This window comes from Mus caroli, chromosome 10, assembly GCF_900094665.2.
Source record: "Mus caroli chromosome 10, CAROLI_EIJ_v1.1, whole genome shotgun sequence".
Lineage (NCBI taxonomy): Eukaryota > Metazoa > Chordata > Mammalia > Rodentia > Muridae > Mus > Mus caroli.
Window position 1 is genome coordinate 53,825,348 of NC_034579.1, and position 27,651 is coordinate 53,852,998.

Genomic DNA, 27,651 nt, shown 5'->3' on the forward strand with positions numbered 1-27,651 from the left:
CCTTTTCTCCCCAACTTGCTTCTTGGTCATAATGTTTGTGCAGGAATAGAAACCCTGACTATGACAATCAGAAGCATGATGAAACTTGATGGAATAAAGTGAAGACAATGATTTGATGAAGGATTACAGGGAAGATGAGCAATTTAACTGTTCCTTCAGTAATTGCTTACTTGTTTTGGAAAACATGTCCTATTTTGATTGAAAAGCATGCCAAGTCCAGTTCCGCAGCACATTGTGGTGGCCTTCACTAGGAACCAGTGTGCTGATTGTGAAAACTCACAAGACTAAAGGTGAACACAAAGCAGCAGTTAGGGTGAGATCTGCTAGAGCTTTCTAGAAGGTTTCAAGCAAGACCGGGAGGCATGGACAGATGTAAAAGGAACCTTGTGGAAAATTTTAATGTCAGGCAAAGTTTAGATTAGAATATCAAGCATTCTTTCATCTCTGTTAAGATTTGGATGATGTGTCTGGGTAGGAGGAGTTTTCTTAAAATGTTGCAACTTTTTTAGAAGAAAAGTATGAGGCTGAAAGGGTAATACAGTTTCTGCCAGATGCCCTGTGCTAGTCATACATTAAATAACTTGTACTTGGAATTCAACGAATGCTGATAATACAGTAAATGTTTATAGTGTAGTAGTAAAACGCTTTCAAAATCTGTTCCTAGGTTTGGTCGCCCTGTGGAGTGTGGGGGGCTGCACTTTCCTGGAAGCAGGACAGAAGTTTGTTTGTGTTGAAGTTTGTTTGTGTTTGTTTGTTTCTCAGGCCTACCTGAGAATTCGTCTTTCAGGAAGGTTGTCCCTATTCACACTAGCCTATTATATACATACATGTATGTTACAGGGTTGTATAATTTACGAATCTACTGTAAAGAATAATCAGACCCTTGTCCTTTTTGATGTGCAGTTTTGCTATGTAGCTTAGGCTGGCCTGGAACTTACATTATGGTGACTCATGATGGTCTCAGATTTACAGTTTTTCTGCTTCAGCCTCATAAGTGCTGGGATTATAGGTCTGCACTGCTATACCAGGCTCAAATTATTTACTTTTTTTAAAGGTTTATTTATTTACTTTATGTATATGAGTGCACTGTAGCTGTCTTAAGACACACCAGAAGAGGGCATCAGATTCCATTACAGATGGTTGTGAGGCACCATGTGGTTGCTGGGAATTAAACTCAGAACCTCTGGAAGAGCAGTCAATTCTCTTAACCTCTGAGCCATCTCTTCAGCCCCCTCAAATTATTTTTAATAATCATTCCTATTGCTACAGCACCAAGTTTATCTTGGCATCGGTGAGTCTTCTTGGTCTTCCTTTTCTGTTTCTTCTTCCCTCCCTCATCTCTTCCCCTAGCTCTGCAAGTCTCTCAGGGATCCTAAGACTTGATTTTTTTTTTTTTTCTTTTAAGAGATTACATTTAGTATCTCTGGGAATTCAAGGCCAGCTTGGACTCTACTCCAAAAACCCAAATAAATAAATGATTAATTTATTAATTTTTAGTGATTACATTCAGTTTAAATTCTATTCCATTCTTGGAGACTTTGGAGCAGAAGACATTTATGTGTCACTTTTCTTTGATGCTGTATTTTCTTTGAAGCTTGACTCTTAACTACTCTATAGTATTTGCTTTGTGGACTTCGAAGAGGGAAGAGATAAATGGAAGTAGGGTATTATAACTAAGAAAATCATTTAAAACAAATGATTAATAAAGCTATGTCTCCGTATTAACATGCCACTTAGGTTGTTCAGTGGGTGTGGCTAAATGAGACATATAGTATTAAAACAGATTAGAGGAACCATTCAGTTGCGTGATTCTGTTTTTCCAGAAGAAAAATTGAAGAGAAAAGCCCATTTTAAAGAGAGTTCTGTTTTTGTGATTTCAATGTTTTTCTGTATCCAGACCAGCAATATCAGCAGCTCATGAAATGTGTACAAACTGCCTGTTTATTCCAGACCTTTAGATGGTTCTGATACGGCAGACATGAGACATCCAGAAAACACATAGATGACAAGATGGCTTTGTGGGTGAGAGCCTTGCCACCCAGCCCTGAGGACCTGTGTTTGTGCCCCAGGGTACATGCAAAGGTTGAAGGAGAGAACTGATTGTACAGTTGCCCTCTGACCTCCACACGTGTACATCATGTCATTTGTACATACAATAACACAAAAAGCAGAAGTGTGAGAGAAAGCTTATTCCTATATTTTTATGAATGAATTTTCTGCATATTTTCTCACACTGTTAAAACTATGTTACATTACTAATTTTTTCCCTTTTGTTTTGCTAGAGACACTTTCTCACTATTTATAACCCAGGCTGGGTTTGAACTGCTGATTCTTCTGTCTCAGCCTCCTACATGCCTGGATTACAAACGTGCAAGTTTAAATGGTTTTCATGTACTGCACACACTAAAGCGTGTGGGTGTGTGTCTGTGTGGGTGTGTGTCTGTGTGTGTGTCTGAGAGACAGACAGACAGCAGAGAGAGAAAGAGAGAGAGTGTGTGTGTGTGTGTTCCCATGCGTATTCCCTCGTGTGTGCATGCATGTGCGCAGGTGCCTGCAGAGGCCAGAGGATCTGAGGGTTAAACTCACGTCATTAGGTTTGTTGGCCAGTGGCTTTTCCCACTGATCCTTTGGCCACCTGTATTCTTCTTTCTTTTTTTTTTTTTTTTTTTGTTTTTTCAAGACAGGGTTTCTCTGTGTAGCCCTGGCTGTCCTGGAACTCACTTTGTAGACCAGGCTGGCCTTGAACTCAGAAATCCGCCTGCCTCTGCCTCCCAAGTGTTGAGATTAAAGGCGTGAGCAACCACCGCCCAGCTGTATTCTTATTTTTAAGCTTATATATTCCCAGCTTTTTTTGTTTTGTTACACTGTTTTGGTTATGGAGAGACTTTGTAACTTATTTTGTTACACTCTTAGCCAAGGCTATTAGATCTTTGTAAAATTTATTTTGAAGAAGCAGACATATTCATATTAATAGAGCTTTGAGGTTTTATATAGGCTTTAAAGTATAGTTTCCAGGGCTGGAGAGATAGCTTGGAAGTTAATAAATAGCACTGCTATTCTTCCAGAGGCACTGGGTTTTGAGTTCCGGCTATAAATTCTAGTTTCAGGTAATCTGATGCCCTCTTCTGGCCTCTGCACACACTGCACACAGGTGGCACACAGACAAACAGGCAAAGGATCTTTATACATAAAATAAAACGGGGATGGGTGGGCTGGAGAGATGACTCAGCAGCTTAGCACACTTATTGCTCTTACAGGGGACTTGGGCTTGATTCCCAGCATCATGGTAGATCAGAACCACCTGTAAATCCATGTTTAAGGACTGCAGTACCTTCTTCTGGCCTCTGAGGGCACCAGGTGTGCATGTGGTGCATATATACATACATGCATGCATGCAGGCAAAACATTTATACACATATATATAACTCTAAAACAAAAAGGGAAAAAAGTTTTAAAAAGAATCAGTTACTGGAAGAACAATAGCACTTTCGAGCTGCTTTGTAGTTATTTCTGTAAGCTAATGACTCTTGGTTTAAAGAAAACAGCCGGTAACAAAGAACCTCTAATAACAATATATTTTAGTAATAAAAATGTTCTTACCTGACAGATCTAAACTTTATCATCAAAGTTAAAAATTTATATAATACTTGTAACTAGCCTTGTATTAATATATTGAAAGCATGTATAATTTTTTTTTCTGGAAATAGCATTTACTCACCAAGAAAATTATGGCAGAAATCTGATTAAACACTGAGAGAATTCTAGACTCTTCAGACAGCCTGGTGTTTTGAAAAAGCTTTGTGCTTTGGCAGGAGCTCAAGAGAGGAAGTGCCTGCATCTGCTACATTCTAGAAGCTTTCCCCGGATCACTGTAAGGCAGCCAAAAAAACTGTGTTTCACTACTGTGTGGTTCTGGAAGTATCTGGAAATTTGTAGCAAACTTGAGAGAGGAGATATAGGAGTTCTTCCAAAATGACATTTTATTGTGGTGAACTTTTTCATTGCGATTCAACTTAAGGAGAAGATGAAGGTCCTTTTCAGCTTTTGTGGATTTCAGTCGGCCTCTGTTGAAGCCGGTTAGTTTACACAGCTCCACATGGGAAAGATTAGAGAAGTGTCTACAGGACAGGCTGGCAAGTCAGCCTAACAGAGAGTAACCTGCTTCTGAGACAAGCCAACCTGTGGTAGTAACTCACTCTGTTTAAAGCAATGAGAAAGCTTGTGTGTTTGGTAGGGGAGGAGGAAGAGTATAAGGCCAGTTAGTATGTAAAGCAAGGTGGAGCCTTTCAGTGGGTTCTCAATACCCTCTTTATGATGCACAGTCCTCACTGGAAAAGACTACTGGGGCAGAGGAAGCAGGAGGCAGGGTGTGAGAGGCTCTGTGGTTAGCAGACTGTGAAGACCAGAGTTCAGTGCCCCAAGTGCAGGTATTATGCCAAGGGGGTATGACAGGCTGGCTGCAGGGACTCCTGGCCACATGAGTGAGTTCTGGGTCTGGCTGAGAGAACCTGCCTCTCAGTAATGTAGATGAGTGATTAGGGAGATTCAGGCACCAACCTCAGCATATGCAGCTCACACATAAGAATGGAAAAAGAAAACAAAAGTTATCAAGAAGAGCTTTGCTACCAGGTTGAACATGGGGGGAGGGGGGAGTCACAGCTGTGTACAAGGCTTGGGTGGCTTTATTTGTTATTTTTCAACATAGAACACAGAAGTAAGAGAGAAAGTGTTCCCTTACCCCTTCCTAACAACAAAACAAAACAAAACAAAATCATAGCAAAACCTTTCTCCTCTAAAGCTAGCCCTCAAAGCTCTATCTTTAAGAGAAATTACTAGTTTAAATGTACAGAGCTCTTTTGGTATCCTCCACATCTTAAATGGCATTATGGGTACGGGTGTAGCTGAGTCGATACAGGACTGGCTTATGCTCTGGGTTTCATCTCCAGCACCACCTAAACAGGGCATGGTGGCACATACCTGAGATCCCAGTAATCAGTAGGATCGGAATTCACAGTTATCCTTGGCTATATAGTAAATTCAAGGCCAGTCTGGATACATGTGATCCTGTCTGAAACAAAAAAGAGCATAGCTTCATTCATGGTTAATTAATATACTAATGCAGTCCCATCTCTTTCATCATTCATGATTCAGCACTTTCACAGTTATGAAATAATCAGTTACCTTCCATTTTTATCACCTCCACAACTTCAAATATTAAAGTTTAGAACCATTCCTGGGAAAGATGGGTTAAGTTACAAATTTTAAGGATTAAAGTACTCTGATTTTTTTTCTTTTAAATCATTTCTAACATCTTTAAAGTGTATTGGTGATCTCTAAAGTATATTTTGTGAGACATTCATGTTTTAGAGCTAGACAAAGGGACAACATTTTCATACTAGATAAAAAGCCTCATCTGGGACTTGAGAGATGGCTCAGCTGTTAACACTTTCTGCTGTTCCGGAGGACCTGAGTTCTATTCTCAGCACTGTATCTAGTGGCTCTCAACTGCCTATAATTCCTGCTGTAGTGCCGGCATCTGATGCCTCTGCCCTCTGAGGACACCCACACTCATGTGTTCATCACTGCACACACACACACACACACACACACACACACACAGACACACCACAGACACACAAAATTAAGAATAATAAAAAGGAATTATTTTTAAAAAGCCACAACTGTTTAGTTGCTCTGCTTGTGATAATGGGAAAACAAGTGGGTTGAAGTTTTTCTATAGTATGGAGCATCTAAATTTATTAAAGTTATGAATTAGTTATTAAATTGATTTGTAAAAATTAACATCAATTCTAGGGGCAGCCTGGAAACTAATTATTGCTGTTCTTATAGGTGTGTGAACCTGTGAAGTGCCCCAAGATGATCTGGGTTGTTTTAATGATGGCGATTCTACTTCCTCAGTCTTTAGCCCATCCAGGGTTTTTTACGTCAATTGGTAAGTCTTAGGTTTTAACATTTTAAAATTTACATGCTTTAATATTTTTAAATTGGTAAAAAAAATGCACTATATTCCTGAAGATTAGCCTTGGTTTACTCCTTGCCTATTTAAAAGGGCCATTTTAAAAATTCCTTAATGGGGGGCTGGAGAGATAGCTCAGCAGTTAAGAGCACTAACTGCTCTTCCGAAGGTCCTGAGTTCAAATCCCAGAAACCACATGGTGGTTCACAACCATCCATAATGAGATCTGATGCCCTTTTCTAGGGTGTCTGTCTAAAAACAGCTACAGTATACTTACATATAATAAACAAATCTTTTAAAAATAAATTCCTCGATGCCTGCCTTTCTTTGTTCTTTAAGAAAGAAAGAGTTTACTGAGTCCTCTATAGGAGTACAGTGTGGGCAGTAGTTACGCACTCTCTGCCTTGGTTTCCTTTAAATTAATTTTTCCTGATTACAAAAGTGATATGTATTATGCTTAGAAACTTAGAAAAATTTTGAAAAGCATACCAAAAAAGTTAGTGATAGTTGGGGTATGGCAGCACCCAACTATGTATGACTTTAATCCCAGGACTGGAGGCAAAGGTAGACAGAGTGGGATGAGTTTGAGGTCAAGCATGGTCTTATACTGAGGTCCAGGCCAGCCAAGTCTACATAGTCAGACCCTGTTATAAACAAAACAAAACAAAAAAGAAAGCGATTAATCTCTACAAATAATTAATGCATATACATACCATTTTAATGCATAGATATATAGTTGCTCTGTACATTACTTTTGAATATGATTTTACTTCATTGTAAACGTGCTATTTTTTTTCCACACCATCATTTTAAAAAGTATTACACAAATAGTTCGTTGAAGCTGGGCAGTGCTGGTGCACTCTTTTAATCCCAGAACTTAGAGCAGAGGAGGTAGATCTTTGTGAGTTCAGAGACAGCTTGGTCTGCAGAGTGAGACCAGGACAGTCAGAGCTCTATCACTGGTCTGGCTTAAGGCTTTTGCTTCTGCTGCACTGTTAACACTGGGTCCTCAGCAGGACTCCTCTCGGATAGACTGTTGTTGCAGGATCATGGAGATCCTGCAGCTTTGGATCTGCAGGACTGACCCCTTCTCGAGCTCCAGCAGTTCATAGATGGGGTAGATGTTAGTGTGGATCAACTAAAGGCCATGGATCTTGGCCTGCATGGTAGCTGAGCTGGTCTGCCCACCAGCTCTCCCAAACCCACGCCACTAGGATGAGCTCTCTAGCATTGCTCTGACTAGTTCACCCAATGCTATAACTGGCTCTCATGCCCTCAGGCTGGTTCACCTACACCTAGGCTTGCAGGGCCACCTCTAGCATGCTGCCCAAGTAAGGTGTGGGAGCTTTCTCTTCTCTTCTCTTCTCTTCTCTTCTCTTCTCTTCTCTTCTTTTCTTTTCTTTTTTTGGTTTTGTGTAGCCCTGGCTGTCCTGAAACTCACTCTGTAGACCAGGCTGGCCTTGAACTCAGAAATCCGCCTGCGTCTGCCTCCCAAGTGCTGGGATTAAAGGCATATACCACCACTGCCCAGCGGCTTATTTCTTAAAAATAAATTTTAAAACTTTTGCAACTTTTTAAAGTGTGGATTTTTTTTTTTTTTTCCGAGACAGGGATTCTCTGTATAGCCCTGACTGTCCTGGAACTCACTCTAAATACCAGGCTGGCCTCGAACTCAGAAATCCTCCTGCCTCTGCCTCCCAAGTGCTGGGATTAAAGGCGTGTGTCACCACCACACAGCTGTAGATTTTTTTTTTAATTGATTAAAAATTTGATCCCAATTTATCTTGAAAACTAAAGATGAGCTATAAAAGCAGAGACAAAAAAGAAGAAACATTAATTCTAGTAAAGCACTGTTTTATTGTTTATTAATTTAGTTTGCAAATGAAAACACCATTTTCCAACATATTTTCAAGTTTGCAAAATTTATTAGTTCTAAAAACTAGAACCAGAACTCATTAGAATTTTATTTGGGTTTATCTGATAGGGAAAAAAAAGGAAGGAAGGAAGGAAAATGGTCCTTTACAACAGGCCTGTTCCATTCCAGTTAAATCTCCTACAGGATAAAAATCTTTCTAATGAATTCTAAGAGATTTATATTGATGAATATTTAATAACCTTCCTTTTCCTGTGTAGGTCAGATGACTGACTTGATCCATAATGAGAAAGACCTGGTGACATCACTAAAAGATTATATTAAAGCAGAAGAGGACAAGTTAGAGCAAATCAAAAAGTAAGTGTGTTTTCCTTACTACCGCTGTCTCTGTCTGGATGTTTTCACTCTTGCACTAAAGCATAGAGGGGAAATGAAAGCCAGGAAAGTGTCTAAAGCAGGAAGCCCAGGAACACAAGGGTTAGTCCTGGGTCAGGGTTGGTGTGTGTCAGCTTGTGGCCTAGGTATATGTACATGCATGTTTGCTGATGTACATGTACATGTGCATAGAGGCCAAAGGTTAACGTCAGATAACTTTCTCTAGTACTCTCTTTTTTTTTTTTTTTGAGACAGGGTATTGAATCTGGCAAGGCTAATTGACCACCAAGTTTCAGGAAACTTCTTGTTCCTACCACCCAGCTCTAGAATCACAGACAAACACTACTATTGGTGGGGGTGTTGGGATCTGAACTCAGTGTCCATCCTTGTGTGATAAACATTTTACCACTCGAACCATCTCCCTAGTACCTAGTTAGCTTTTTTATTATTGTGGCAAAGTAACTTAACAAAAACTTCTTGGAGGAAATAATTACTGTCTCACAGTTCAGATGTTCAAGTTTCATTTCATTCTAACTGAGCAGCTCAAATGGCAGTTAGGGAGCAGAGGTAGAGAATGGAGGGGTTGGCAGTCTTCCTTCCCAAGCCTGTGTAGGTGCTGACCACATTCAGGGTCAGTCTTCTCTGAAAACACGTTACAGACACACCCAAAGCCGACCCTTTAAGAGCTACTTTGTGGGCTGGAGAGATGGCTCAGTGGTTAAGAGCACTGGCTTCTCTTCTAGAAGTCCTGATGTCAATTCCCAGCAACCACATGGTGGCTCACAACCATCTGCAATGGGGTCTGATGCCCTCTTCTGGGGTGTCTGAAGAGAGCAATGGTATACTTATATACATAAAATTAAATAAATCATTTAAAAACAAAAAAGAACTTCTTTGTAATCTAATGATGCTGACTATCAAGATTAACTATCACAGTGTGGAAGAATATGAATGGATGAGGACATGGAAGCCCTGCTAGTATCTTTCATAATCTCTCCAATAAGCCACCTGCTAGAGCAGTTTTCCAGTTCAACTCGAGGGATTCCGCTGTAAATTTATAGGGACAAGTATGATTAGTCATATCTAATTTAAAAACCATGTGGTTTTTCTTGAATGTTAATTTTAGTGACTCAGGTTTGTAGTTAAACCTGACTTGAGAATTTGTACTTTGTTAAATGAATGCCTTAGTGTTAATGTATTAGGTTTTGAGACAGTCTTACTGTGTAGCCCTGGCCGGCCTGAAACACACTGAGATTGGCCTGCTCTACCTGTTGCATGCCGGGATTAAAGGTATGCACTACCCTGCTGAGTCCTGCATGGCCATGCAGAAGGAATGGCGTAACACAGTTCCCATCCCTGGAGCAGAGCAAGCAGGGCATAGACCTCCACTAGTGTTGATAGTTACTAGGCACGAGGCTTGTTTGTATAATAATGTGCATATTTTCATGTTCCTCCTTTGGGGAATGTTCTCCCTGCTAAGGTTAATGACTCCATGAAAATAAGAAACAGTGCGAGTCTGGGAGTTGAGGGTGTGTCCAGTTTTCCTGAGCAAAAATGGAAAATGTTGAGACCCCACAGCCCTTAAGGCTGTGGAAATGAACTCTTAAAAAACATGAGTTAAGAAAAAATTAGGATTTCTCAACTATGTAAAATATAAGGATGCGATATGAGTTATATGAGGGGCTTCATGTACCTAAAAGAACAGAGGCAGGTACACTATAAGCCAGCTTGTCAGAAAGATACAAAGAAAGGAGATAAAGAGGTTTAGGAAACTTTGGTCAGAAACACAAGACTTACTTCGAGACTTAACACAGCTCTCTTTTTCTAGAAGCTTTTTTGGCTTTGGTCAGAAAACATGAACTATCCAGAGAGCTTTTAGAATATTTCCTAGCATGAGAGAGATGTCTTAAGCAGAGAGCTATCCTGAGCAGACTGCAGAGCTGTCAGCTTGTACTTTGATTGTCTTTGTCGATTGGCTTCGAGTTGTTCTTTTGCTGCTCCCAAACACCCCTTCTTCAGAAACCCAGCTCCAAGCCAAGGCTGGCCCTGGGCACTAACCCACATGGCTCGTGGTTCTGTTTTAAAATCCATATTCTACATAGGGTGTAAAAATTTGCTGTAAATTAGCGCATAGTTGCACAGATGTGGTTCCAGCACTGGGAGTGGAGTCAGGAAGATCACAAATCGAAGGCCAGTCTAGACTGCACAATACAGTAAGACCTTGTCTCAAAAAGCAAAGCAACAGCAACAAAAATAATTAGTATGAATTAGGCAGGGCTCAGTGGCACACATCAGTACTTATTGCTACTCAAGGAGATGAAGCAGAGAGATTCTTGAGCCCAGAAATTCAAGGTTAGCCTGAATGGTAACAATGTGAGATCCAGTCCTTAAAAAGAAAGAAATATGTAAGGTGTTAGAGAGATGACTCAGCAATTAAGAGCTAAGCTTTCAAAGGCCTGAGGTTCAATTCCTAGTACTCACATAATGGCTCACAACTGTCTGTAACACCCCTTCTGGCTTCTTTGGGCACCAGGCATGCATGTGGCAAACATTCATTGATGCAGGCAAAATGCCATATGCTATACAGAACATAAAAATAAGAAAAAAGTAGAAAAAATTTTTAGAGCATAACATAAGTTGTTGTAAATATATACTTAGCAGAATTTAGGCAGGGACAGTTTATTTTTATTTTATTATAATAGTGATTTTTAGCTTTTGAGGGCTTATGGGGATCAAAATTTTCAGTGATTAAATTTTAGCGCTTGTCTGAGATGAGATTCCATTTGGGAGAAACAGTCTAAAACAAAAAAGTTGTATTTTGATTCATTGTTAGGTTTTTTTTTTCTTCTGTATGATGTGTTTTAGAGAGGCTTTATATTTTTACTTTAAAATGAAGTTATAGGCAATAGTTTTAAGTGAAAAGCTTATAATTAGTCTCATTTCCCAAGTATTTTACTTAATTGATTCTTTTCCTTGGTGCACTCTTTTTTTGTGAGGTGGGGAGGGACTCACTATGTAGACCAGGCTAGCCTTGAATTTACAGAGACCTACTTGTCTTTGCCCCCTGAGTGCTGGGGTTCAAAGCATGTGCCACGCTCGGATGGGTAGGGAAATGGGGAGGAGTTGGGGGAAGGGAAAGCATAATCAGAATATATTGTTTGAAAAAAAAAGTCTATTTTCAGAAACAAAAAAAAGCATGTGCAACCATGCCTGGCTTTTAGTACACACTTTTATGTCTGATATCTATAGATGGGCAGAAAAGTTAGACCGGCTAACGAGTACAGCAACAAAAGACCCAGAGGGGTTTGTTGGGCATCCTGTAAACGCATTCAAGTTAATGAAACGTCTGAACACTGAGTGGAGTGAGTTGGAGAATCTGATCCTCAAGGACATGTCGGATGGTAAGTGTAAAGGGGTGGGGAGACGGAAAGCTGACTCGGGTCCCAAGTGCATCACGTGCCTGTGACGTAACTGAAGTATTCACGTGTGTTTGCTTTGACTAGAAATTGAAATCTGGAGCATTTGATCTAAAAAAAAAAAAGTAACTTCTAATATTTGTGATAACGTGGTTAATTTTACCTTTTGATCTTCAGAAATGATTAGATTTTTGACATATAACTTCATTTCTAAGGGCAAAAACAATGGGAGTTGTGTTACAAAGAGGAGTTAGCTGTGTTCTACCCAGGGTTTTGTGATTAGGGTTATTTTTCTTAATGTTGGCAATCATTTAAAACACTGATGCTACAGACATCAATCCTCAAAAGCTTTTGTACATGAAATAATAAAACTAGTTGAAGTGTTGGTGTTCTAGATCTCAACAAACACAGAAAACTAAGTCTGGAGCTTGAGGAGGTAGAGGGATTATGTAGTGTACAACAGAAGCACAAGGATTACTTGAATGGTTGCTGACTGCTTAAAAAAAAAAAAAGAAGAAGAAGAAAAGATGCAAGCTACACTATCTGTGTAGTGCTCTGTAGAGTGCATGCCAGTGTTGGTGAGCAGTAGGGCTGCCATAGTCTCTTAATCCAAGGTGCTCACAGCCACAGCTCCAAAATGCCAAGTGGAAAACTTGAAAAATGGTAAGATTTAAGTTTTGTGGCTCTCCAACTGGTGAGATGAACTCTCCAGTTTCCCTGCTGGGATTTGAGGCCCCATGTTTGTTTGCAGCATGCCCCTGCCCTGAGTCCTTAGCCCTCTGTTTAAGTAACATGTGTTGGAGCACACATGGTCCATAAGTGCAGGCTTTAAGATGCTGCAGTTTGGATGTGTCCTCATAAGTGAAAGGTCTTGACCTAGAACTGAAGGAAAACTGTGTAGACGTTGCTGAGGTTCCTGGTACGATTAGGTCTCACGTTCATTAAATTGTGATGGAAAAAGAAGTTGTTTATAGTTTTCCTTTTGCACCTTAGATTACAATAGCTCTAGCCACACTGCATCATGAGCACCTTGGTTAGCTAGAAAACATACTGAGCATTCGGGTGTGTGTGTGTGTGTAGAAAAAAAAAACTTATCTTTAAAGTTCTGGTACCATCCATGCTCCCTTCCAAATACTAAAAGTATTGCATGTGTCTCCTGTGGGTAAGGAGGAAACACTACTACCTATAGGACCATGAAAAGTAATGGCATATGCTTGTGGGTACTAATTTACCATAAGCAGGTTTTCCCATGTATTAACACCCTGAGAACAGTTAAAAGGAAATACACCTTTTGTTTCTCCTACACTCTATACTCACTCTCTCTGTCTCTGTCTCTGTCTCTGTCTCTGTGTCTCTCTCAAGTAATGACCTGTAGTTCTTTTATAATGTGAACCTTGAGACTTTGGCAATTTTTCTGTGTGTTAGTCAATTCATAATTACACACACACACACACATATAAAATCACATATACATTTTTCTTTTTTTAACTTAAGGAGAAAAAGAACTTAAGCAACATATTTGGTTTTGTTTTGATTCATGAGAAACATAGGGGCCAGGTGGAGTGGCTTACGCCTTCAATCCCAGTACTCAAGTGGCAGAGGTAGTCAGGTCTCTGTGAGGTTGAGGTCACCCTGGTCTAGTAAGACCTTGTCTTGGACAAAAATTAAAAGAAAAAAGAAACTATTATAGTCTTCTGTAAAACTTGCTTGTAGGATTTCTTGTGGCAATTGTTAGAGTTGGCTTAAAGTAGAAAATATTGATAGGAGTGCCAGTGTCCTTTCAGTTAGCTGTTCATGTGTGTAATTCCACTAATTTAACTAATACCGGATACTTACTGATCGAAGGACATGTAGCTGATAGTCAGTTAATGAAAGTCTTTACAGTGCTGACATTTGTGTTATTAAATTTAAACCACATTTTGATAATTTTTTTAAGGAGTGTTCTTAATCCATTCTCCTTAAGGGATATATCGTTCTTAAAGTAATTTATTTGTTAGTTTGATTTTACTATGTTTTATATAAATCCCATAGTGTTTATATCTGTCAGGAAAAGGTGCATTTAGACAGGTACTCTACCATTGATCTCTATCGGCCAGCTTTGTATTTCTGTTTCTGTGTCTCTGTATTTTTTAGACAGGATCTCACTGTGTAGCACTAGCTGGCCTGGAACCCACAGACTGTACCTGCCTCCACCTCTGCATGCTGACTGAAGGCATGTGCCAACATGCCTTGCTTCCTTGGGCATTTAATACAGTCTCGTGTGTTCTAGATTGCCTGGCATGTTTGTCATCCTCTTGTCCTTGTAGTTCTTGGTTCAGAGGTGTGTGCTACTATTCTGGCCTCTGGGTGGGTTTGGGTTTTTTCTCTTTTGATTGTTTTTCCTTGTTATTTTGTATAATAACAATTACTATTAGTAATTAATATTAGTAGTGACTATTAGTAGTTTGATCTTACTAATATGGATGTGATTTTTGCAGTGACCTCACATTGCTTACATTTGAATGGGACTAGGTATTGAAGTTAATGGTCTGTTCCATCTCTGTGTTTTTTTCTTGTAAATATAGAAATTTCATGGTAAGGTAGAAAACTGCTAAGATATTTTTTATACTCAATTTTTTTTTTCTATTTCAAGGCTTCATCTCTAACCTAACCATTCAGAGGCAGTACTTCCCTAATGATGAAGATCAGGTTGGAGCTGCTAAAGCTCTGTTCCGTCTGCAAGACACCTACAATCTGGACACCAATACCATCTCAAAGGGGAATCTCCCAGGTAAGTGGACGCTTCCATCCGTGGATATATTTGTCACTTAGCTGCTCTTCAGCCCACAAGGAAAATAATTTTTTTTCATTAATTAATTTATTTATTCACTTTACATCTCAATATCCTCACCTCCTTCTCAGTCGTCCCTTCACACAGCTCCTTCCCCATGCCCCCATATAAAATCATATAATATGATTTTATAGCAGGATCCCCTGCAATCCAGGCTGGCCTCAAACTCAAGTTCATGGCAGTCCCTCCTGTTTTCGCCTGCTGAGTCTGGGATTACAGGTGTATACTATTATACCTGCCTTTTGATCTTAATGGTTTTAAACTGTAGCTTTTATTTGTTTATGTATTGTTTGTTTTGTTTTTTGGAGACAGTGGCTCTCATTTTAGTCCTGGATGGCTTGGAATTCACAGAGATCTACCTGTGTCTGCCTCCTGAGAACAACCTAAGGAAGGAATTTTAGTATATAAGAAAACCTAATTTTTCCGGTATTTTAGAACATCCGCTATTTCTTAAATGATTTGTATATGAAACTATAATCATCAAAATGTTTATAAGCTAAGATGTTCAGAATATGAACAGGTATTAAAAGGTTCTGTAGTATGAAACTGAAGAGATGGCTCAGTGGTTAAGAGCAGTGGCTGCTCTTGCAGAGGACTTGGGTTAAATTCCTAGCACACACACTATAACTATCTGTAATTCCAGTTCCAGGGGATCAAATGCCTTTTTCTGGCTTCTATATGTACTGTGCACATATGTGATACATAAGCACACATGTGGGCAGAACACACATACACATATTCCTTTTTAATTTAAAAGAAAGTTCTATAGTACGAAGCAATCTATTAAATATAGTACAAGTTGCATTTGACTTTATGGTAATTTGCTTCTGTCACTGTCTTTCATTATTACTGGAGAAATAAAAGTGTTGCCTCTGGTCAGACTGAAATTGGTTTTCTCAGTAACAAAAGAAGACAGATGGTTATTGAGGAAGATGCTTTTTGTGCATCTCTCTTCATCTGGGATAAGCCCTGGGAAGGTAAATTTAATATAATATGTTAAGTAAGTTTTTAACATAAACTGGAAAACTTGCATAAGTATTCAGATTTATGTATTTTATTTTCTGTTTCTATTAGCACTACGTCAGAACATTTGATAAGATTATAACATTTAAAAGCCGGGCATGGTGGCGCATGCCTTTAATCCCAGCACTCGGGAGGCAGAGGCAGGCAGATTTCTTAGTTCGAGGCCAGCCTGGTCTACAAAGTGAGTTCCAGGACAACCAGGGCTATACAGAGAAACCCTGTCTCAAAAAACAAAACAAAACAAAACAAAACAAAACAAACAAACAACAAACAAACAAAAAGATTATAACATTTAAAAATTGATTTCTGGTTTACAACCCCACATTTAATAGATATTAATTACATCATGTGTGCAGTTATTAAGGTCGTTCCAAAGATATCGTAAGACAATACCTTTGTCAACTAAGGCACTTAGATAACAATACAGTGAATGCCTGTATATAGAGAGCCTGCCGTTCAGCTAAGTAACAGGAACTTTGTATGGCTTCACTCACAGTTCCAGTGGGACACGCATGAGTTAGGAATGGGATTTGGTTTGCGAGAGTGGTGAGACAGGAAGCTAGAGCGGTAAGCACACCATCTTTTAGGGACTTGTGTTATTTCTCCCTTTTTCTTGCCTGTTTGTTCCCTTCACACCCACTATGGAATGTCCTCATTTTCAGATGCTGTTGATTTTATTTTTAATTTGTTTTCCAAAACCCAATTCCCAGAAATCTTTCTGTAATAATTCTGAGTAGATCAGAATCACTTTACCAAAGCAGAATAGCAGAGGATATTCTGCGCTTTAGCTTACTCATAGGGCACTGCCGGGATACTGGGTCAGTTACAGAGTGTTACTGTGCTGTTTGTGTGTGTTGACGTGTGCGTTCCCCTAATGTGCTTTCTTTGCATGGCCCCCAAACACTCAGTGTTGCTGACTCATGAGCTCAGTTTAGACCTATACCAGTAGCACAGTAACGAAGGTGAAACTTTAATATGATTCTTTGCTTTCTGGAAGTATATCACATTAAACTATGAAGAAGTTAGGATTTTGATATCTGCCTTGTTTAAATATGTCCCCTGCCAATTCCAACTATTGAAACTTTATTGCCATGCACTTGAGACCAGCCTGGGTTCATAACAGGTATCAGACCATACAGGAATTGTTTCTTTTATCAGTTTTTTGGTGAGTAGACGAGTCTCTGGGCTTGCCTGTTGGGGATTGTCTTCATTACAGATTGAGGTAGGAAGACCTGCCCACTGTAGGTGGATTCATTCCCTTACAAGGATAATGTGTAAATTTAACAGGAGTGTTTTGCTTGCCACTTTAATTTTTTTAATTGAAAGTACGTTTTTTTCCATACAGTATATTATGATTATTGTTTCTCATCCCCCAGCTGCTCCAAGATCCTCCCTACTTCCCGACCTACCCAAATCCACATCCTCTTTCTCTTAACCAGTAGAATACAGACAGACATCTAAAAAAAATTAAATAAAAACAAACCAAAATAGGACAAAACAGGTGGACTAAGAGCCACCCCTCCCCCTAAAGAACAAGAAACACATACAGACTGAGACGTACACATTCACACACATACAGACTGAGACGTACACATTCACACACATATAAAACTCATAAAAACAAAATTGGAAACCATAACATAGAAGCAAAAGATCTGTATGGTTAAAAAAAAATGCAAGTCCAGACCGAGCATTATGAGGGGAAAATAACCTCCAGGAATACCACTGAGTTCCTTTGTGTTGGCCATCCACAGCTGGGTGTGGGGTCTGCCCATAGTGTTTGTATACCCAGTGAGAGAGACTCCAGTGGAGAAAACCCCCTCTGTTTTCTCCTCCTTTCCCTCCCCCTCCCTGTTTGATTCTCCCATTGCAGTTGTCTTTGCCCTGCCCCCACCCCGCCCACTGCCTATTCATCCACTTCTTATCTATGCTTTCTCTCCTTCCTCCCCCTAGTCTTGTGCTCTGTGCTTACACAGACTTCTTAGCTAATATAATCAGATACATATCACATTTGTCCTTTGGGGGCTGGATTACCTCACTCAGGATAATTTTTTTTCCCTAGCTCTTTCCATTTACCTGTGAATTTTTTTCACAGCTGGGTAGTGTACTACATTTTCTTTAGTCATGCGTCTGTTAATGGACATCTGTTCCATTCTGGCTATTAGGAACAGAGCAGCAATGAGCATGGTTGAGCAAGTGTCCCTGTAGTAGGATGTAGAATCCTTCGGGCATACGCTGAGTGGAAATAATACCCACAAGGAGTAGATGACAAGAAATAATCAAACACAGGGATAAAATCAATAACATAGAAAAAAAAAAAAAAAAAAAAAAAAAAAAAAAAAAAAAAAAAAAAAAAAAAAAAAAAGCAATACAAAGAATCCGTGAAAGAAGGAGTTGGTTCTGATTAGTAAACCCTTAATCAAATTGACTAAGAGAGCGAGATCCAGATTACGAAAGTGAGAGCCAAGGGCTGATACCCATGGGTCCCGAGGAGTCTTTGAAGAAGAGCCTGCTCGGCTGTTTGCTTTTCTTTCTCTTCCACTCTCTGCTCATCTCTTGCTAGAGCGTCCCTTAAGCATAAGATAGATAGCTCATTTTTGTTGTTGCTTTTGAGACAGATACAAGATATAATTCCTGCTGTGCTATAGTATACTTTAACTTAATCCACGTCTCATTTTGGTAACTTCATATGCTTCATATATACTGGATAAATGAAAACACATACCTGCTCAGTAACCTGTACTCAGATGTTAATGATGATGTAATAATAATAATAATGTAACATATGCTAACATATGCTAACATATGCTAACATATGCTGCGAGATTTTATCTAAGCCTGTGTTCTTCTTAAATTTTTTTTACATTTATTGATCCGTGTATGTGTGTGCTGTATGGGTTCTGTGGCATGCATGTGGAAGTCAGGACAATTTGTGGAGTGGATTCTCTGCTTCCACTGTGAGTTTTAGTGATGAACCTCATGACTTCCTGCCAAGCATGTCACTGACCTCAGGCCCTTTAGGCGCCTTCCCTGTCCCAGCTATGCAATTCTTATTATGCTATGTTATTCTGTCTGTTTGTGAAATTAGGCTAATTTTTGCTCTGTTAATCTACTTACTATTTGAGACAGGGTCACTCTATATAGCTCTGACAGTCCAGGAACTAGACCGGGCTGGCCTTGACTTCACAGAGAACTCACTGCCTGCCTTTGCTTCCTGAGTGCTGGGATAAAGGTGTGTGCTAACACACCCAGCTGATTTTTGCTTTTTTTACAACTAAACAAATATTCCAATGTTCAAATGAAAGTGAAGTAATATTTGGAGAGCTATGTAACGCTATATAGTTCACTATGGAGATTGCTAATGCTCTGGGCGTTTGTTTGTTTGTTTGTTTGTTTGTTTGTTTTTGTAGGAGTGCAACACAAGTCTTTCCTGTCAGCCGAGGACTGCTTTGAGCTGGGCAAAGTGGCCTACACAGAGGCAGATTATTACCACACAGAGCTGTGGATGGAGCAGGCTCTGACGCAGCTGGAGGAGGGAGAGCTGTCTACTGTGGATAAAGTCTCTGTTCTGGATTACCTGAGCTACGCGGTGTACCAGCAGGGAGACCTGGATAAGGCGCTTCTGCTCACCAAGAGGCTTCTCGAGCTAGGTCTGTTATCTGGCCTGACTTACAGTGGCTTCTCTGGGTGTCTGTCTTATCTGCATATTCACTTGTTCTTCCCACCACAGTCAGCCATGTGCTAGCTACAAAAAGTCTACAAGACAGATATATGTTGTTCCCAGATCAAACAGTAACTGAAGTTTCACACAATATACCACAATGCTTGTTGTGTTCTCTGATGGTTTTTCTCCGGGAATTTAAAAAATTGGAACTAGCCAAGCAATTGTGGTGCATTCCTTGAATCTCTAGCACTTGGGAGGCAGAGGCAGGAGGATCTCTGTGAGTTCGAGGCCATCCTGATCTACTTAGTAAGTTCCAGGACAGCCAGGACTACACAGTGATACCTTGCCTCAAAAACAAAACAAAACAACATTGAGTAAATAAGAACTAGATCAAGCGTAGATGAAGACTCAGTTGACAATGCTTACGTACCGCGTGGTAACTCCCAGCCACTTTCCTTTGAGGGACATTACTGCTTTGTTGCATTTCATAGTCAAATGTTAGAAAAATGATATGAGAATTAAACAACAACAAAAACGGTCTGTGTGTATGTAGGTGTATCACGTGTGTGTATTGATCACCAAGGCCAGACAGAAGAGGGTGTCCCATCCCTTGAAAGCATGTGGGTGCTGGAACCCTGGCCCTTCTCAAGAGCAACAAGTGCTCTCAACCTCTGAGCCATTTCTCTAACTGCCCAAATATCTTGATTTCCACCCCAAGATATACTATGCTGCAATCTTCAGAATGTATAAAATGATGAATTCAGGCAGCCTTTGATACATTGTGAAGAAAGGATATTTAATAAATATTTTTATGATTAATTAAGATGATAGATGTTAGGAAAGTGAGACTGCTCAGAAAGATTGATCATCTGAAAATGAACTTTATGATAATTGATTTATTTCTTAGTTAGATAATGAATCAAGATATTAATTCAAATAACATTTGTTTTCCTGTTCTGTTTTTCTATTGATTTAAATTATACTTTGTATTCAATATAGAAAATGTTATTAATATAGAAAAAGAGGAATCAACTATTTTTGTTTCGTTATAATGTATATTCCCTTTTCTATACACTTTTCTCTCTTCCAAAATTAGGCTTTTATTATATATATTATGTGCATAATTTATGTATTATCAACATACATTGTGAGCAGTTTCAGAAGAACTAGAAATACTTTATAAACTAGTACTTTAGTGCCACAAGTGATGTCTCTAACTTCCTGTTCTTTTGTTTCTGTCTGTGTGTGGTTGGTTTTTCCTTACTAAAAGGTAGCTAAAAATTATCAGTAGCAATTTCTGAGGCAGTTAGTGGATTGTGACATATTTGAAAATTATATATTCAGTTTCCTTTTTTCTTCTTACTTGGAAATGTGGAGCTTAAGTCTACTCAGCCCTCAGATGTATGTTTTTCTGCGCTTGGCAGTGGTGAGAATTGGTTATGAAGTGGGTTCAATTTGTCTCGGATCTATCATAGTGATTACTTTGGAGCCACAAAATTATCTTTTCACCATTACTTACAATACACAGCTGAAGAAGGACTTCTTTTCTTTTCTTTTTTTCCTAGACAGTGTTTTTCTGTGTGTCCCTGGCTGTCCTAGAACTCACTTAGCTTAGGCTGGCCTTGAACTAAGAGATCCTCCTGTCTTTGCCTCCTCAATTCTGGAAGTAAAGGCATGCCTAGCCACCCCCAGCTGAATAAGACTCTAAACTAAACATTGTTCTGGGGCTGATTAGTAAAGTTCTCAAAGCAGAAGCAGTAATTGGTGCCTGAAGATACAGACCTGTTCTGTCACCAGAACTGTTTCTGTACAGGGCAGCGTGTGCTCTGATTGACTGGATGGCACTGCTTTGTATCTTGTTTTGGCACTAATTACTTTGGCACTATTAGTGCCTCCTTTCTCAAAGGCATCTTAATTAGAAGATAAATCTTATGTAATATAAACTGTTTATATTGCTCTTTTCTGATGATGGAACAACTGTAAACTTGCCTATGTCCACACTTTATTTCTCTTTCTTAGATCCTGAACATCAGAGAGCTAATGGTAACTTAGTATATTTTGAGTATATAATGAGTAAAGAAAAAGATGCCAATAAGTCTGCTTCGGGTGACCAATCTGATCAGAAAACTACACCAAAGAAAAAAGGGATTGCTGTGGATTACCTGCCAGAGAGACAGAAGTACGAAATGCTGTGCCGTGGGGAGGGTATCAAAATGGTAAAGTGGAAAAAGTCAATTGTGTGTATGTGTGTGTGTGTGCTGCTGTGTGGGGATGTGTCTGTGTTTGTATCTAGTCCTGGAGCGATTCAAAGCTTTGTATATTATAGTCTCTGTGGTAAAATCAGAATGACTGCACAAAATAGTGTGCTGTGTGCCTACTGCAGGTGAAAATGCATCGCTGTGCATGCGCTACACACTGTTCCCCAAATAACTGATAGTGGAACATTGTTAAAGTTCATTTTTTTTTCTCTACCAAGGAACTAAACTTAGCCTTTCTGTTTTGACGTCGAATAGTGTTATCAGCCTAATCACTAATTGCAGATGTACATTGCACCATTGTGGACATGTCCACAGTCTGATTCCTAGCAAAAAGTGTTTGCTTTTACTTGGGAGCTAGTGAGCCATGTGAGAATAAGTAGACTTTGTCAGACTCCTTCAACTTCCTCACTCATGTCATCTCTAAAGTGTAGCATATGTGCTAGGCACCTTCCTGTCATTGAGAAAGTGCTCAAGAAAGACAGCTTTCAAAGGAGGGGAGCTTTATTTTGGCTCACAGGTTCAAGTTGTCAAGTCCCTAATCCATCCCATTGACTGGAATGAGCCCATGGCCAGGCAGGACATCTTGGAGAGGGTTTGTGTTGGAGCTGAACTACTGATCCACAGCCACTTGGAAGCAGAAGCAACAGGGACGGGATTCACAGTGTCACCTTCTGAGCACACCCCAACAACCTTCCCTTAAGCCCATTTCTTAAAAACTCTGCCACCTACCAACCACACTGCAGGCTAGAGACCAAGCTGAGAATTTAGGATCAATCTAGATGCAAGCTCTAATAATACATACCTTTTAGAGATAAGAACTCAAACTGGCTAGAAGACATTATCATATCTTTACACAGTTGTAGAAGTGACATAATAATCAAATGTCTAGTTAGTTGCAGATTTCCAGTGGTGAACTGTGTCTGTCTATCTGTTTTGGAAACCCAGGCTGTCCTATATGGAGGATTATTGGCTTGAAATTCAGCGTCTTATTCATCATGGAAGTTTGACCTTCTGCTTGTTATTGAGGCATCTCTCTTCCCCAGAAAGTTCTCTTTTATTTTCTTCAGTGCTGGGGATTGAACCCAGGGCCTTTGATATGAGATAACCACTCTGTGCCCCAAATCCTAAGAATCAGTGATGACATTTTAAAGATCCTAAATGTGTGTTGGTTTGATGCAGAACCTGTACTGGGCACTGCTGCTTTGTGTGTAGTTCCAAAGGTCATCTGTGTATGTGTACACACATCATCATTATTGTTGCAGAGATCGTCTGTGCATGTGTACACACATCATCATTGTTGTTGCAGGGTCATTTGTGTGTGTGTAAGCTCGTATGTGTGTATATGTGTGTGCATGTGTGCACATACAAACATCGTTATTGTTTCTAACAGATGTACGAATGGACACTGAGTTGCTGTTCTAACACGTTTTATTACTTTCTTTGTACGCAGACTCCCCGGAGACAGAAAAGACTGTTCTGCCGCTACCATGATGGGAACCGGAATCCTAAGTTCATCCTGGCCCCAGTCAAGCAGGAGGACGAGTGGGACAAGCCCCGGATTATCCGTTTCCATGACATCATCTCTGACGCGGAGATTGAGATTGTCAAAGACTTAGCAAAACCAAGGGTAACTTTTTCTTCTCAGTTTACCAGATATGTGTGTTAATCTTTTAATTTGCAAGGATAACAGGAAGGATAACTGGGGTGGCTGTAACTTTAGATGGTTTTAACTGTTACTGCCTCAACACAACAGTGTTAACTTAGAGTTTACACTAGTTGTCTTGGTTTGTTATCAACACAAGTAACATATCCTGTAGCTGGGCTTGAAACAGTGAGTAGTGAGCACCATAGATATGTGTTCATACACAAAGAGTCAGCAGTTTGCTGTCTCACTGGAAGACCTTTGCACATGTCGTAGCTCTCAGTACCACTCAGAGCTCAATTTTTTCATACCTAGTATTTTTTTTATCTGAATGAATACTCCAAGTATTGTAATTTTCCTTTAGACATAATAATAGTAGAAAAGTATAATTAGGAACAGATATTTTGCTAGTTTTAAAATAGTATTATAGTTTACTAATTTTAGTTTATTATTATTGTGTTAAATTTTTCTTTTATGTGTATGGGTGTTTTGTTTGCATGTGTGTCTGGACCATGTGCATGCAGTGCCCATGGAGGTCAGAGTGGGTTAGATCCTCTGGGACAGGATTTCTGTGTTCTGCCTGCAGTGCAGGGAATCCAACCTTGGTGCTCTGCAAACAAGTGCTCCAAGCTGCTGAGCCATCTCTCCAGCCCTCGTAATCTGTGTTAATAAGAAAAGTAGTTGAATGTGAATTATGCCAAATTCTATCTACACTTTCAGTGTTTGTCATAGAAACTTGTCTTTTGTGTGAGAGTGGAGAGTGGAGACTACCTCTCTGCCCTTACCTTTTCCTAGCATCTTGTTCTTTAAGACAGTACTTCTTATTAAAGATAAAATGTAAACTTTTGTAGACATTATTAAATACATTCCGATTATTAGTTTTTCTTCCATAACATGTCAGATTGATCTGTTTCTATAAAGGCTGAGGTAGTAAATGTGCTAGAGGGCTTTGTCATCTGTGTGGTCTCTTGTCACGACTGCTCAGCTCTGCCATCTGGTGTAAAGGCAGCCAAAGAAAATAGGAAAATAAATGAGGTGGTTATGGTACAATCAAGATTTTATTTCTAAAAGCTGATGGCAGTTTATTTGGCTAGTGGGTTTGCTGGCCAGGTGTGTACATACTTAGATAAATTTCAAAGTTTTTTTAAGTGTTATTATTTTCCAAATTAACACTTTTTTTTTCTTAAATTGTGTAGTTTTTGTGATGCAATGGGTGCTGTCCAGGGATCTAGCAAATCTGCTGCCAAGCAGAAAACCTCTTAAAAATCATTCCATATTTTCTCATTCTCTTTAGAATTCCTAACCCACTCCTTTATTTATAGTCAGACCCAGTTTACCAGTATTTCTTGGTAGAATCTTTGTTAAGGATTCACTTTTGAGATGGAAGGCCTCAGGCTTCATAGGAAATGTTTTAGTTGTGATTATTTTTGAGCAGTAAATTTAAAAAGTTAATTTTTCTGTTATTTCAGCATCAACCTCCCATTTAATTTTTTTTTTCTCTTGGCTGTCAGCATTTCTGTTAAGACTATGCATTCCTTTTACCTGCATGGCTATGGAAAGGCTGTTTTACTGTACATACTGTTAAGTACACACTTTCTCTTGAAAAGAGGAAAGAATGGCCTTAAAATAAGTTTTAAACAATATTGGGACCCTCTAATCATGTTGTCACGAGTCACAATCTGAGGTTTTAGAGTCTATGATTAATTAGTTGCAAATGGCCATTCTTATAATATCAATGGTACTTTGCGTTTTAGAACCTTTTCTTTATGTTATCAATGTTCTATCCTACTGAAGAAATTAATTCCAACCTTTTCTGTTTGTGTGACCTCTATTCATGCAGTGAAAAGCAAGTAAAATAGTTTTTAAGAAACATAAAACTAACTGGCTTTCAAGGCGCAACACAAGGTGATTGGAAGGGTATTGAGTTATTTTCTATTCACCCTCTTTTGTTTAAAGAAGAAAGAAAAGAAAACCCAGCATTCTGGCTGGTTAGGGAAATGTGATCATTTTTTGTCTTGTAATGCAACTGTTCTGACGGTTGGCTTCACAGCTGAGGCGAGCCACCATTTCAAACCCAGTAACAGGAGCCTTGGAGACGGTACATTACAGAATTAGCAAAAGGTAAGATTGGATGCCACATATTTTCCTCCTAACGAGTGTTTTGAACATCCTACCAGAATTCTTCTTAACCGAAGTGGATCGTCTCCAGTCTCCAGCTCAAGTGGCCGTCATACACTCCAGAGCAGTGCATGAATGAGTGCTTGTGTTTCACAGGCTTTCCCTTGACTAGAAGTTCTGTTTTTAATCTCTGATTGGTCTCAAGTTTCAGGAACTAAGTGCATTGTCATGATCAGGTATTAAACACTCAGGAAATTTCCTGGTCCTTTTTATTTCCCTTTGTTGTGAGCATGTTAAATTAAGAAAAAAAAAAAGAAGCAGTGTGTTCACCCAGGGTGGTGTGCTGCACACACGCCCTCCCCTGTGGTGATTGTCTGCTGTTGTCTTTTGCCTCCAGGCTGTCCTTGTCATATGGAGTAATCTGGTCTGAAGTTTTTTATTCAAAAAACAAAAAACAAAAACCAAGCCACTGGCCCACAAGATGGCTATGGAAAGAGCAGCTGTGCTTCTGAGCTCAGCCTTCCAAATCACTTCCTACCTCCGTTGACTTGGATGGTTTAGAGAAAAACCAGCTTGTCTTGATGAAAGTTTCAAAACAATCAACTAATTTAGAAAACTTGTTGATCTATATTTGAAGCATTATACTTCTAGACTTAGGAGAGCTCCTGTGAAACCCACTGCTGCAGATCACTGACATACACACGCCTCAAAGGGTTTTAGTCTTAAAAAAGTGAAAGGACAATAAATACATTTACAGTCGGATTTTCTCCGGACGGACGAACAAGTGGCTCTTCTTGCCACCTTTCTGAGTGTTTTACGATTCGAACCATTCCCCACCAGGCAGACCAATCAATCCTTCCAATCACCTGTGGCTTGGCAAAACAGAGAACAAAGCCCAGAGACAGCCTGCTGGAGTGTAAGCCTTGTCCTTTCTCTTTTTTCTTTTTGTAGCTGAGCCGAGCTACAGTACATGACCCTGAGACGGGGAAATTGACCACAGCACAGTACAGAGTATCTAAGAGGTAAGGGAGAATGGACAGAACTTGAGGCATATTTGGAGTGCTCTTTCCTGAGGATCTGATTTTGACCATCTTTATATGATACAGTTTCTAAGACCTAGATTTCAGATGAAGCTTTTGGTATCTGTGCTTGATTTTCACGATGGACAGATCCAGGCAGTTCCATGCATTTCCTAGTCATTGACTAGTATACAGTGAATGCCTGGGGAAGCTCTAGCAGTGCTAACCGATAGGGAAGAACTTCTAAAAGGCTCTGCCCAGAGCAAGACCCAAGGCAAACTGCCGTGATGCTGGGGCTATATGGGTCACTAGTAGCTGTTGAAGAAATGTCTAGAAGGACAAAGAAGCTACTACAAGTCAGTTTAAAATCCCTTGCTTTTAGCAACATTTAGAAGTAACTTTTAGAGTTAACCATGGTGCAACTCCAGCTGCATAACTCAGAGTTAGGGGCTGAGTGAGTTAGTATAGCATTGACCTCTCTGTTGGCTCACGGGATAAAGGCTGCTCAGATCACAGTGAAAACAGGAATGTCATTGCACTGAATTGTTTTATTCTAACCCTAAGTAATATTTTTCCACAGATGCAACAATTACAGAAATAATCTTGTTATAAACATTTAATTTTACACATTGCCCATCTTGTTATTTATATTGGTAATAATTGCTCAATCAATTGCTTAGATTAATGTGTATAATAATAGTTGAAACAACTCAATCAGAAGCTACTATTTTTTGAAATTGTTTTAAAGGTGTTTTGTGATGAGTGTGTATGAGTCTGGGTGTGTGCATGGTACAGTGGGCTCGTGGAGGTCAGAAGGTCTCTGCATCTGTGAGTCTGTTCTCCACTTTCACCTTGTTGAAGCATGGTCTTGCTTTCTATGTGTGCTATGCTGTGCACTGAGGCCTGCTGGACCCTGAGGTTCCAGGTGATCGAGTCTCCTCTCATCTTTGCATAGGAGGGCTAGAATTACAGACATTTTGTTTTGTTTCATTTTTTTGAGACAAAGATTCTCTACATAGACCAGGTTGACCTCGAACTCACAGAGATCTGCCTCCCTCTGTCTCTCAAGTGCTACGATTAAAGGCACAAACCACCACTGCCTGACCAGATGTGGGTTTTGTTTGCTTGCTTGTTTGTTTTTATGGAGATGGAACTCAGGTTTTCATGGTATGATCTTGTATCTGAGCTACTTTGCTAGCCCTAAAGATATTATTTTTAACATGAGCATTTATGTAACAGGAAATATAAATTTTTTGTACTAGAAAACTACAATGTGATGAATGTACTTTTGGTGTAAAGTTAGAACTCTGGATTAAGATTTCTCCATATCAATATTTTTGATATTAAAACTTTGTTCATAAAAGAATGGGAATGGGTGGGTAGGGAAGTGGGGGGCGCTATGGGGGACTTTAGGGATAGCATTGGAAATGTAATTGAGGAAAATATGCAATAAAAA

The 27,651-nt window shown here is 39.5% G+C and overlaps 1 protein-coding gene across 2 annotated transcripts in view; it reads left to right on the plus strand.

Moving 5' to 3' along the window:
- P4ha1 (prolyl 4-hydroxylase subunit alpha 1) overlaps positions 1–27,651 on the plus strand; it is a 52,552-nt gene that overhangs the window by 7,994 nt on the left and 16,907 nt on the right. Inside the window, exons 2-9 of one of the 2 annotated variants that reach the window (XM_021173714.2) lie at positions 5,851–5,953; positions 8,111–8,207; positions 11,475–11,626; positions 14,274–14,411; positions 18,905–19,144; positions 21,178–21,374; positions 22,867–23,043; positions 25,109–25,179. In XM_021173714.2, the coding sequence (XP_021029373.1) occupies positions 5,878–5,953; positions 8,111–8,207; positions 11,475–11,626; positions 14,274–14,411; positions 18,905–19,144; positions 21,178–21,374; positions 22,867–23,043; positions 25,109–25,179 (1,148 nt within the window). In that variant the 5' untranslated portion in view covers positions 5,851–5,877. Of the gene's footprint in view, positions 1–5,850; positions 5,954–8,110; positions 8,208–11,474; positions 11,627–14,273; positions 14,412–18,904; positions 19,145–21,177; positions 21,375–22,866; positions 23,044–25,108; positions 25,180–26,127; positions 26,199–27,651 lie in introns of both variants that reach the window. The other variant, XM_021173713.2, reaches the window with a different exon arrangement.